The sequence below is a fragment of the Patella vulgata genome, chromosome 2 (genome assembly GCF_932274485.2).
Source record: "Patella vulgata chromosome 2, xgPatVulg1.2, whole genome shotgun sequence".
NCBI classification, from domain to species: domain Eukaryota; kingdom Metazoa; phylum Mollusca; class Gastropoda; family Patellidae; genus Patella; species Patella vulgata.
Window position 1 is genome coordinate 54,986,559 of NC_065880.2, and position 13,529 is coordinate 55,000,087.

The 13,529-nt window shown below is 33.1% G+C and overlaps 1 protein-coding gene across 1 annotated transcript in view; it reads left to right on the forward strand.

Moving 5' to 3' along the window:
- LOC130010729 (E3 ubiquitin-protein ligase rnf213-alpha-like) overlaps window positions 1-13,529 on the forward strand; it is a 368,341-nt gene that overhangs the window by 106,520 nt on the left and 248,292 nt on the right. Inside the window, exons 14-21 of the mRNA XM_056098708.1 lie at window positions 3,554-3,689; window positions 4,635-4,821; window positions 5,184-5,418; window positions 7,107-7,253; window positions 7,825-7,924; window positions 9,080-9,242; window positions 9,367-9,535; window positions 9,850-9,965. Coding sequence (XP_055954683.1) covers window positions 3,554-3,689; window positions 4,635-4,821; window positions 5,184-5,418; window positions 7,107-7,253; window positions 7,825-7,924; window positions 9,080-9,242; window positions 9,367-9,535; window positions 9,850-9,965 — 1,253 coding nt within the window. The remainder of the gene's footprint in view (window positions 1-3,553; window positions 3,690-4,634; window positions 4,822-5,183; window positions 5,419-7,106; window positions 7,254-7,824; window positions 7,925-9,079; window positions 9,243-9,366; window positions 9,536-9,849; window positions 9,966-13,529) is intronic.

A 13,529-nucleotide genomic window follows, 5' to 3' on the forward strand; every position in this document is an offset into this window, starting at 1 on the left:
AGCGATTTCCGATAATTACTGCCAGAGTTATGGCCCTTGATCGCTTCAAAAAATCTTGTGGACGCTCTAGAGGTCAGAGTAAGATTGACTTTAAATTTATACACAGTGTTTAAGGTCATGAGACGAAGAATCCTATTGATTTTCAGCAATTTCCGATAATTACTTCCAGAGTTATGGCCCTTGATCACTTTGAAAAATCTTGTAAATGCTCTAGAGGCTAAAGTTAATATCCGATTGACTTTAGATTTATACACAGTGTTTAAGGTCATTAGACGAAGAAGCCTATTGATTTTCAGCGATTCCCGATATTACTGCCAGAGTTATGGCCCTTGATCACTTTGAAAAATCTTGTGGACGCTCTAGAGGCTAAAGTTAATATCCGATTGAGTTTAAATTTATACACAGTGTTTAAGGTCATGAGACGAAGAAGTTTATTCATTTTCAGCGATTTTCGATAATTACTGCCAGAGTTAAGGCCCTTGATCACTTTGAAAAATCTTGTAAATGCTCTAGAGGCTAAAGTTAATATCCGATCGACTTTAGATTTATACACAGTGTTTAAGGTCATTAGACGAAGAAGCCTATTGATTTTCATCGATTCCCGATAATTACTGCCAGAGTTATGGCCCTTGATCACTTTGAAAAATCTTGTGGACGCTCTAGAGGCTAAAGTTAATATCCGATTGAGTTTAAATTTATACACATTGTTTAAGGTCATGAGACGAAGAAGTTTATTCATTTTCAGCGATTTTCGATAATTACTGCCAGAGTTATGGCCCTTGATCACTTTGAAAAAATCTTGTAAAGGCTCTAGAGGCTAAAGTTAATATCCGATTGACTTTAAATTTATACACAGTGTTTAAGGTCATTAGACGAAGAAGCCTTTAGATTTTCAGCGATTTCCGATAATTACTGCCAGAGTTATGGCCCTTGATCACTTTGAAAAATCTTGTGGACGCTCTAGAGGCTAAAGTTAATATCCGATTGAGTTTAAATTTATACACAGTGTTAAAGGTCATGAGACGAAGATTTTCGATAATTACTGCCAGAGTTATGGCCCTTGATCACTTCAAAAAATCTTGTAAATGCTCTAGAGTAGGGTGACCCACCATAAATAAATATCTCCAAATATCTCGACAATTACGCCACAATATTTATATATATGCCAAGCCTCAAATCAGTTTCACACAATTATAGTCACTAAATAAACGATCATGTTGTACTTAATAAGCTATGACCATTAATCATCTATAAATAATAGACTGAAAACTGGTTCCAAGTTGCGTCCATAACATCCAGACACTTTTGAGTAAAAGATAGGTTACGTGCCCTTGTTTTGAAATTAGTCTCGCTTAACCAGTCTATCGACCATTCTACGTCTGATTGACAGGTCGGGATAATCAAGACTACTTTTTTACGAAACATAACAGAAAGCTAGAACAAGAAATTGAATTTAGAAATAAGCACTTTAGACAACTCAACAATTGTTTTAAGAAACTTGTAAAAGTAAAATGAAACTACTGCTAGTATCATGTTCCTGCTAAAGAAAGTGATTCAGAGATAGTATTTGTACTAAACCAAAAGATGCCGCTCTTAACGGTACAGTTAATGATAAAGCAATTTAAAAAATAAAACAAACGTAATTACTAAAGCTGCTGTAATAACCAAGAAGCTAAATTTTACTGCTATTCAAAATCGTCAACAATAGATTTTTTACGGCTGTAATAGTTGATATATTTGTAGAGAATTGCACGTGCCATGGCTATTTATCGACTCAAAGCGAGTGCGGGGTAGTCAGAAATCAGTTCGAGACACGCAACTGAAGCGTGCACATTTAGCCGTGTCGAGACCAACTTTCTGTAAAGTGCACGGGTCATCCTATCTAGAGGCTAGAGTTAATATCCGATTGACTTTAAATTGATACAGAGTGTTTGAGGTCATGAGATGAAGAATCATATTGATTTTCAACGATTTCCGATAATTACTGCCAAAGTTATGACCATTGATCACTTTTAAAAACATTGTTACCCTCTAGAAGCTAAAGTTATCATCCGATTGACTTCAGATTCATACACAGAGTTTAAGGTCTTGAGACAAACAAGTATATTGATTTGCAATGAATTTTTATGACTTGAACAGCTAAATCCATGATGTTAAAAGTTTCCTATACTAAACGTTAGCATGGGGCAAAACTTTATAAAAACCAAACCAATTCTAATGGTTTTCTGATAATTACTTAATGAGTTGTTACTTTTAATCAGATTTTAATGTATTATAAATGTTTCATTACCGAAAAAGTAAAAATATGTGACAATTCTTGTTGACTGCCCGGACGATTTAGCTGGTGTGGGCGTATGTTTCGTTGCCAGGCAACCTATCTTTAGAACCTTGTGTACCCTCAAACGACGAAAATTATAATGTCATCTGTATGAAATTGTCTATTAAATTCTCCTAATTACCTACAAAAGAATAAATATGTGACAACTCTTGTCGACTGCTCGGACTATTTGGCTGCCTTGGGCGAATGTTTTGTTGCCTGGCAACCTATCTTTAGAACCTTGTGAACCCTCAAACGACGAAAATTATAATGTCATCTGTATGAAATTGTCTTTTAAATTCCCCTAATTACCTACAAAAGAATAAAGATGCGACAACCCTTGTCGTCTGCTCGGACGATTTAGCCCTTAATCACTTTGAAATATCTTGTGATGCTCTAGAGGCTTATGTTATCCTCCGATTGACTTCAGATTGATACACAGAGTTTAAGGTCTTCTTGAGATGAACAAGTATATTGATTTTCAATGAATCAGCTAAATCCATGATATTATATGTTTCGTATGCTAAATGTCAGCATGGGGCAGAACTTTATAAAAACCAAATTCTAATGATTTTCTGATAATTACTTAATGAGTTGTTACTCTTAATCATATTTTAGTGTATTATAAATGTTTCATTACTGAAAAAAATAAAAAAATATGCGTCAATTCTTGTTGACTGCCCCGACAATTTAGCTGCTGTGGGCGTGTGTTTCGTTGCCTGGCAACCTATCTTTATAATCGTTACAATATAGTCCTTTGTAAAATTGCTTGTTTTTTGGGGGGTTTTTTGGGGTCATGTATGTTGCTGTTTTTGTTGTTCCCTCACTACATTAATTATCATCCCATCTTTTATTATTAAAAGTTGTCATCTGATCTACTTGAAATTTGCATGCCTTTTTCAGATTAGTGAAAAGAAGAAGCTTCCATTAAGCACTTGTAGGTTTAAGGCTCTTGATTGCATTGTAGGATTTTGTGAATACTTTAACAGGAATGGTCATCTGATCAATTTTAAAAATTTACATTCTTTGCTTTGTTCATTGCCAGGAATAAGTGTCATCAAATTACAACAATTTCTGGTATTTACTTCTATAGGTATTTTCTTGTTTGTGTCATAGAATTTTATCAATACTTCAATGATATTTTACTGTATAATGATTGGACTGCTTGGACAATTAAGCTGCTGTGGGCATATGTTTGATTGCAATTGCCTGAAAATTAAACCTATCCTTTTTCAGGTTAATATTTTTCTGAGGAGAGCCTTTTATGATTCAGTCCATAAGCTATACTGCTTAGCCTTTGCAGATTATCTGGAATATAGTATTGCTGAAAAAGTTGAAAAGAAATTAATGGAATATTCAGAAGAAAATACAGGTATTGTATACAAACACTTCTCTATGGCAGTTTATTTACTTTATAAATAAATTTTGTATCACATATTATAGTTGTATAGTTATGGTACGTGTTATTTATATTCCTACATAGAAATTCTCTGGGAAAGTCCTACATCCTAGACTTAATGTCTATACAAAGAAACCAATTGCCTATGATCGTGCATGTCATCTTTCACTGCTACATACAAAGATCTCTGTTTTTATGTCATGTTTTCATGTCAATAAAGAAATCTTTGGGCTTGTCACATGGTCACAACAAACAGATTTTTGTGGCATGATGATGGGAATTAACATGGGAGATACCCTTATAACTATAAACAGATAGTATGTTGTTATTGTTCTACAGATATGTCATGACAGTCATATTTTTACTAAATTTAGATGGCTAAATCAGATAAATTTTGTGCTGAATGTCAGATTCTTTTACATCAAGGAAACTGTTTCAAGACATTTCATGTTTTTGTACCTTTTTTTATTCACAATCTATTTAAATATTTGTTTCAAAACATCAAAATAATGATATGTACCCATTAGATAATAAAATACAAAGTAGATAATATCAAATCTTAGTATTTTGCCTTAAAATGGCTAGCAGCAGACATAATCCATTATGTTTATGCTCAGCATTGAAAGTGTTAATGTTAGGAAGAAATCTATCAAATTTTTATGATTTCCGATTACTTCAGGGGTTGTTGCAGTTGATAACTTGTTAGTATCTTAAAAATGTGCAAGTACACTATAAAGTACCATAAGGCAACAACCTATATGGACTGCTCTAATGTTTTGCTGCTATGAGGGTATGTTATATTGCTTGCCAACACTACCTTAAATTTTGTGATATGAGCTACTTTCAGGACAGGAAGAAATATAAGATTATATTTCTATCTTTGCTATCTATAATTTATTTTTATTTTCCCTTTATTAGATAAGCAATTTAAATTGGTGATTTTCTGTACGCAAGAGAATGAACTTAAAACCCGATTGGTTGCAGCTCTAGAGAAATATAGACAACCACCACCAGCTGTCTGTACTCCTAATTTAGTAGCAAACTATCTTACTGAACGACTTGTTTGCCAAGATGATACTTCAGCCTGTACTTTAGATTTCTCAAGGTAACAATCTTAAAGGTCTTAGGCCTAAGTTTTCATGATAGTTTTATTCTTTCACAACATGCATATGCATATGCCCAACTTAATATTATATAACATCAGTTAATATTTATGGAGTTATTGCCTTTGTTACAAAAATTCCATTTAAGGTTTTTATGGAATATACAAACAATAAGAAGTTTTTGACCAAAGTGAATGAAACTCGCAAATGTTTATTGTTATGTCATAATAAAGATGTGCTCTATTTAAGATTTAAGAATTTCAATTAATATTACCCCTGTTTCAATAATTCCATTTATCATTGATCTTAATGGAATGTATGATATTTGTTATAAAAAAAAGAATTATCTGAAAAATGTTTTTAGATCATCTGTGAGAGTCATTCAGTCTCAAAGAGCTGGTGTTGGTAAATCACTTTATGTGAAGAGATTAGTAGAGAAACTTAGAAAACATCATCCAAGGAAAAAAGATGTCAGTCTTAGTATACACTTATATGAGAAAGATGTTGATATTTCACATATAGTAGACACATTGATGATGTATCAACATTCACCAGAAGAATCAAATCCTGTTATATTCCATTTAGATATATCATCTGAGGTAAATATTTATGTCCTACATATTTTCGTTATTGCATTGTTAAACTTGTCATATCCAGGAAGAAGTACAAACCTCTGAAGTAACTTAAGCATTTAACTTTCGTCCTGACTTCCTTTTTGTTGCCCACCTTTGGGAGAATGAATTTGTCTGTCACACTTTTTGAAACCTGGCAACGGGGTGTTCTCATCCAGCTCAAAATATTGATTAAGGGGATTAAGGGTTTAGGGCTGGGGGATTATGGTCTGTAGCTGAAATGTGTTCACCTAATTAGATATGGATTAACCATTTAATAAGTGTCATGTGAACTGTTTGAACTAGAAGAGAGACTTCAAGCATTGAAAGATCAGTTCCGAAATGGTCAAAGAGACATCATGCTTTATGTAGATGCTGTATCTCATCTTGTCCATTTAGAGTAAAAAGTATGAAATGTTTACTTGCCCATATGAAATAAACATTTTTAATTTTGATGCTCATTTCATAGTGCTATTTAGTTATTTATTTTTTATATTAAGTTTTTCCATTTACATTAAAAGTGTTAAAATAAACATGTTTTATTATAATAAATGTTGAATAAAACATTATCAAGTGATTTTGTTTTACTATTAGGTATTAATCCTTCTTTAGAAATTCCAATTAACACCTTAGTCACGCTAACATGATTATTTAAGTTTTGAGTTGGGTGAGAATGAACCCTGGTAACTTTGCTTCTAATCAAGGTTTTATGTTTAAAGGAGCTAAATCACTAAGACTTTTGACCTAGAAATTGACAAAAGTGGGTCGCAAGACGTATAATAATGTAATATGAAATATATAAACTAATTTAATTACATTCAATCGTTTCCGTTTTGACTCTAATTTCAAATCAGTTATGTTCGGCGAAATAAGCCAGAAGTCTCAGTCGAATAGCAATCTTTAGCGTCTGGTTATTCCAGTCTATTGCGCATGATCTCCAGATAAGAATATGGCATCAGCGCTTGACATATATTTTGGAATCTCTAGTCTCGTTCTTTCTTGTCCCTTGTTAAAAATGACATTGAAACGCATTATGGTGTACCAATGGTAACATGTTTATTTTGTCTTAAATATTGGATATCAGAAGCCCATCTTTTTCCGGTAAGACCACAACATCAATGTTGATTTAAATTGACAAATAATTTGTGTTTTCAATGTGGAAGATTTTGGATGATATTGAGTTGGAGACTTAGCTACTTTAAACTTGGTATAATTAATAATGTTCATTGGGTTTAAAATCTTGACTAGGTGCCATTATGTGCAGTTTATAGTTAGGCTAAGCAGAGATCAGCAACTTGATTGATGTGTTGGAACACGATAAATTTGAACTTTGATTCTAATTGAATAAAATTGATGAAACTTGGTGTATTGTTTCATCACATCAATACCTTAATTAAGTTTTATAATGAGCATTTTCTGATCTGGTTAAGTATAATGTTATAAATGTGAAGATATGATGAATTTCATCTATATATTTTGGTTTTAAGCTTTATTGTTGGCTTCTTACTAAGATTTTATCTTCAGTTCATAAATTCCGAACAGTGATTTAAATCAAGATAATTATTCTATACAACCTTTTTTTAAGGTAAATATACATACTTATTTAGGAACAGCCATATTATCCTGTGAATATTTATGTTATATGATTTTTGAAATGTTTGCTAATATTTTTCTAGGTTTTAAATGGAGTAGATTTTCTGCTGTATAGTCTTTTGATACTTGGTTGTCTCAAGGATAAAGATGGACATGTTTGGACAAAATCACCTTCAGATTTATATGTTATTGAAAATATACCTTCTAGACACAATCCAGCAGATAAAAAGGTATCTTACAAAACTGCTCTACACAGAATCTTCATGATTGTTTGTATATGTTATGGATTTTAAATATTCTTAAATTATTTTGATTAAAGAATTTTTTGGTGAAAATGCCATGATAAATTCAGTGACAATCAAAGATGTCATAGAATATTTGATGTAAAGATGGCTAGATCTGTTTGATTTGTCTAAAAAAATAAAAATATGTATTTAAATAAATTGGTTGTTTTGAGTATCTGTCTACATATATAATTGTAGGTCCACAAATAAAGCCCATGTTTAGATGTAGCTGGTTTTGTGCTCATCAGTCAACAGTTTAAACCAAAATAGAAATTCGATGTAAACAAATAAGACAGATTTCCACATCATTATATTTCAAGATGAAAATTTAATCGTATAGAGATTGCCCCATCACTAATTGAAATAGCACATAAGACCAACCCTATTCAATAATTTTATTAAGAGCGAAATCAGTGGCCAGAAAGTTGTTTGTATAGTTGCTGTTCATTTACATACATATAAAACACAAGACAGTAGAGGTAGATTAAAATTTGAACATATATTTAAATGGTTTCAGATAAAGAAGTCTGTTCACCAGATATTCAGGATATTACCTAAGGTTAATTGTTGGTCACCTCTTGATACATTGAAAATTTTACAGGGAAATGAAGTCAGAGGTAATAAGTTATAGTTTTCTAACAGATTTTAAAACTGGTGATAGATCTAGCATTAGGGCTGGCAATCGATACCGATTTTACATATCAATATCGGCAACCATTTCTATGATATCGATATATCGGATAATTTGAAGTTGAAATAGGAAATAACTGTTTGGATGCTAATCATGTATTTAAATGTGTTATTGATTAAATAAAAAAAAACCTATGATCCTCAATCTATGTTTTCTTAATGTTTGTTTCATTCACAACTTATCTAATGGTGTTATTAACAAAATAGTATTCGCAGCTTCGCGCTCATCATCAATCACTGTTGACAATTTTCCTTATAACAATAAATAAATTTCTATTAAAATGGAGTTATTTCCCCTGAACAATTAACTAATTGTTCATTGTCATTGTTGTTAACGACCGCGAAAGATACTGGATCGGTGGTTGTACTTGGTGTGCGTGTTTTTTGTTTTGCATGATCTGACAATGAATATTTGATACCATACATTCCTTTAATTTCATTTTATTTAAACTCTTTTATTTTTTATACGAGTATCGATATCAAGAACTGAATATCGATATCAATATTTTCCAGTAGTTGCCGACGGTTATCAATACCGGATCGTGGTTGTAACTTGGCGAGCATGTTTTTCATTTTGAATGATCTGATGATGAATATTTGATACCATACATTCCTTTAATTTCATTTTATTGAAGCTCCTTTAATTTTTATACGAGTATCGATATCAAGAACTGAATATCGATATTTTCCAGTAGTTGCCAACGACTATTGGCTATATCAATATTTTTCGCCAGCCCTATCTAGCATACAGTATGCAAGATTCTCTGTGTATGCAATTGTCACACTGGTTAATGCACATGCCTTGCTATTTTTTTATTATAAAGCTTTGCACTTATTAAGGATTTATGTGCACATATTAAGTGAAAAACTAAACATAGTTGAGATTAGCATTTTGTCTTTTTAATGAGGATTCTCCCTCCTGATACCCCTGTATATAACTGAATAGTGTATGTTGATTTACTTGATATTGTATTAAAGGTTATGAGTAGAATATTGTTACAATCTTATAATGTGAAGATATCTTGTTCTACAATCATATTTTTTTTATATGACTGAATATAATTTCGATTATCATATTACAGATTATCATAATGACAGTTTGTTTGATGAGATAGAATTTGCAAGTGAAATATTTCAAAGACCTTTCCAGTATCTATTAAAACTGGAAAAAGGAGAGCGTTTGAGCATGATAAATGCTGGTGAACCTGAAGGAACTCCAGTGGATTGTTTGAATATACTTCTAAGGTACAATACAAATAATCGTTCAAGTATAGGATTAAAAGGTGTCTTAGAAAATATTTGAAATGAGAACGTGTGTACAAGGCATGATACATGTGGTTTTTTGTTCTTAATCTTATTCTATTTTCAGCCATTGTGGTATTCAAGATCCATCTTGGGCTGAAATTCATCATTTTGTGTGGTTTCTGAATACACAATTAAAAGACTTTGAAACATCAAGTTTTTGCAGTGCAGCTGTGGCTGATGATCTTCCGGGATTTTCCAAATTTGTACTACAGTTCTCCATAGAAATGTCAAGAGTAATATATTCTTTTTCTATTGTGTATAATTTTCTTCTTTAAATATATGATATTATACTGTAAATAACAAGAAATATTCTGGAGACACCATATTCCAGGCCAAAAGACAAATTCTTATATCTTGTCATAAAGCTAGCCTGCAGTTGTATATTGTCATATACCTTTACCAACAAAAGAATGAAAAGGTGACAACCATTATGGACTGCTTCGAAAACTTAGCCGCTGTTTGCATACTTTTTTTCTGCCTGGCAACCCTATCTTAAATATTAAACTAACAATTTTACTCTTTCTTTTTTTTATTTTTTTTTTTAAAGGATTTTGCTACCAGGTCACTTAACATGAGTGAAGAAACTCCATTAACAAATGACACTAATACAGATGAAACAGCTGACTTAACTCAGTTTCAGATAAAACGACACTGGGAATCAAGGTATTGCAACAATTTTATCCAATGTTCTGTTGTATGAAATTGATTGGTTTATGAATTGAGATAATGCTTAAAATAGTTATACAGTGGACTCTGTCAAATCCGACATCGTACGGGATCGTTACGATATGTCGGATTACGCAGAGTGTCGGAATACACTGTTTTCTGTAAGCCGGAAGTATTATTGTAACTTTGAAAACCGGAAGTATTATTATAATGTAGCTTCGAATTCCTAGACCGTTATTCCCTTTAAAAATGATAATCCTTTCTGTACATTCAAAATTTTATTACATTAATTTTTATTTCATTTAACATGCGTAGGCATTTTGAATAGGTCAAGTCTGTCGTTAATTTATCTTCTTCATCGTCTTCAGTAGATCGCACACTTGTCTTTGGTGTCACATGTTCATTGATAATTTTTCGTTCTATGTCCAGGTCATCCGTCACTTGTTTGGATAGATCCGTAGGGTGAAGAAACTTAGGTATTGAGGTTCAATCGGCATGCGCAACGAATGTTTCCAACAGGTGCTGGAATATTTTTACGACTGTGAATAATTCGTTGGAAAATTCGTGGTATTCTTGAGTATTTGTCACAACTGTCTTACAAGAGATTATAAAATTATCAAAGTAATCAACAAAGACCTATGCGAGCGAGTTTTAATCTCGCCGATAATTGATTGGTAATTGCTTGTTAATCTTTTGTGGCTTCACACCCATCGATTGAAGGCCGGATTATACAGTGTTGATTCAATGGAAATCATGTGATGGGACAGCTGATTGATGTCGTAATTCGGAATATTCAGAGTACGGATTACTCAAAGATTTTTTGGCTGAAATAATAAGTAAATAAATGGGGACATGAAAATGATATCAGATTTCACAGAGTGCCGGAGTATTCAGAGGTCGGATGTGACAGAGTCCACTGTATACCTAATCAGATGGCTTAACCAGTAAGCACAATTTTAAATTAGTGAGTGGATGACATTTTTATACGCTCAAATTTTCATGTGGACATATTATACCTTCACCCCTGTCCGTCCGTCCGTCCGTCTGCTTGTTTATGGACACTGTACAGGTCACAATTTATATCCGATTTTGACAAAACTTGAAATATAGGTCTATCTTCCAAAGACCTCGGTTCCTTTCGATATCAGCATGTATTGGACCATAACTTCATGGATTATGACCCCTGGCTGTATGAAAAATCACGTTTTAGCTTGTGAACACTCTAGAGATCACAATTTTCATCTGATTTTGATGAAACTTGATATGCATGTTTATAACCCAAAGATCTTGGTTCCTTTCGATATTCATGCATATCGGATTGTAACTTCCTGAAATATGGTCCCTGATTGTACGAAAAATCATGTTTTTAGCTTGTGGTCCCTCGAGAGGTCACAATTATTATCCAATTTAAAAAAACGTTCGAATATATCACTGTTACAGCATAATTATGGTTGAGTTCAAAATTCTTGAAAATCGGACCAAAACTGCTGGACAAAATGGCCGCCCCTCGTACGCAAATTACTGAAAGATATGGTACAACAAGGTTGTGGACCCTCTAGAGGTCACAGTTTTCATCCGTTTTTGATGAAACTAGAAATGCATGGTTCCTGTCGATATTTGCGCATATCGGATCATAAATTCCTGAATTATAGCCCCTGAATGTACGAAAAATCACGTTTTTAGCTTGTGGTTCCACCGCGGTCACAATTTTTATCCGATTTAAAAAAACGTTCCACTATATAACCGTTACACCATAATATCAGTTGAGTTCAAATTCGGACCAAACCTGCCTGACAAAATGGCCGCTCCTTGTACACAAATAGTGTAAAATATGGTATATCAACAGAACACAGTTTTATGGGATACAACATGGGTACTGTAAACATTTTTAAATTCTATTAATGAATTTCTATTTTTCTTTTGAACATACAATTATATACGATAAGAGGATACTTATCGAACCGTCATGCTTTTAGAATAACACTAGTGATTGTATCCCATAAACACTGTTTTCTGTTAATGTGTTTACCTATCGCTAAATGCCACTCAAAGATTATGGTATATCAAGGTTGTGGACCAGTGATGGGATTTCAAAATTTTTCTTGTCAGACATTTTTACCGAAAAAAATGGGGCATAACTCTTATCATTATTTAAGCAGGCGGTTTCAGATGACAATTAAAAATCATGTGTCAGCAAAATATTCAAATTCGTACGTAATAAAAAAAATAGGTGCGCCTCATTATTTTTCATATTTAATTCCCGTACGGTATTCAAATTTGTGTCAGTAATATTCCTACAAAATTACGTGTTGTCGTAATACGATAGAATGGAAGCGTGCCGACTACTGTCAACCTGTACTTTTGTTCAAAATCACCTCCAAAATGAACGTATTTTCCAGGGTATAAGTCGATACTTTTTTCAGCAGAAATCCGGCATTCGTCTTATACTATGTTTTGACTTCTATATGGATGGAGGTAAAAAAAAAAAAAAAGACAATTTTTTTGGCAGTGATAGTCGCTCCACGATATCAAGTCAGCACTCGCACGCGCTATCGTGTAAAACAATTACCTACTTACCTATTCCAATCAAAATATTTGTCGACATTTCTCAGCTTGCTTATTTCTCTTTTTGTCCCCCGCCTTTCGAAGAAAGCAGGGGACTATTAAAATGGGTTCGTCCGTCTGTCTGTCTGTCCGTCTGTCCGTCACACTTTTTGGGACACAATAACTCTCTTCCTAATTGAGCTAGAATGTTCAAACTTGGTGTATGTGTTTATTAGGTCAATGCCTTGATGGAGTTCGAAGATGAGCATTTTCCGCTTAGGGTAAGCAGAGATAAGCAATTTGATTGGTTGATGCTTTGGGACACGATAACTCTCTTCCTAATTGGGCTAGAATGTTCAAACTTGGTGTATGTGTTGATTAGGTCAATGCCTTGATGGAGTTCGAAGATGAGCATTTTCCGCTTAGGGTAAGCAGAGATAAGCAATTTGATTGGTTGATGCTTTGGGACACGATAACTTTTAATTGAGCTAGAATGTTCAAACTTGGTGTATGTGTTGATTAGGTCAATGCCTTGATGGAGTTCGAAGATGAGCATTTTCCGCTTAGGGTAAGCAGAGATAAGCAATTTGATTGGTTGATGCTTTGGGACACGATAACTTTAGTTCTAATTAAGTGAGATTGATGAAACTTGGTGTATAGTTTCATTACAGTAATACCTTGTTATCTAAATTATCCCCCTTTGGTGATACAGTTTTTAGCATATAAACTAGATAATAATTATTCGGTTGACACACAATCAACGGCATAGAATACACGATGGCACAAGCTATAATAATTATTGATATAAAATATTATTTTATCGCAATTTAGCTGATATATAACTGGATAGCCCTCATAAATAAGTAGTGGAAGGAGGGAATCGATTTTCATATTCCGTTTTCCTGCAAATGTTATTTAACTTCTTTATTATATAATATTTGTATTTTTGTCCCCCGCCTTTCGAAGAAAGCAGGGGACTATTAAAATCGGTGTGTCTGTCCGTCTGTCACACTTTTT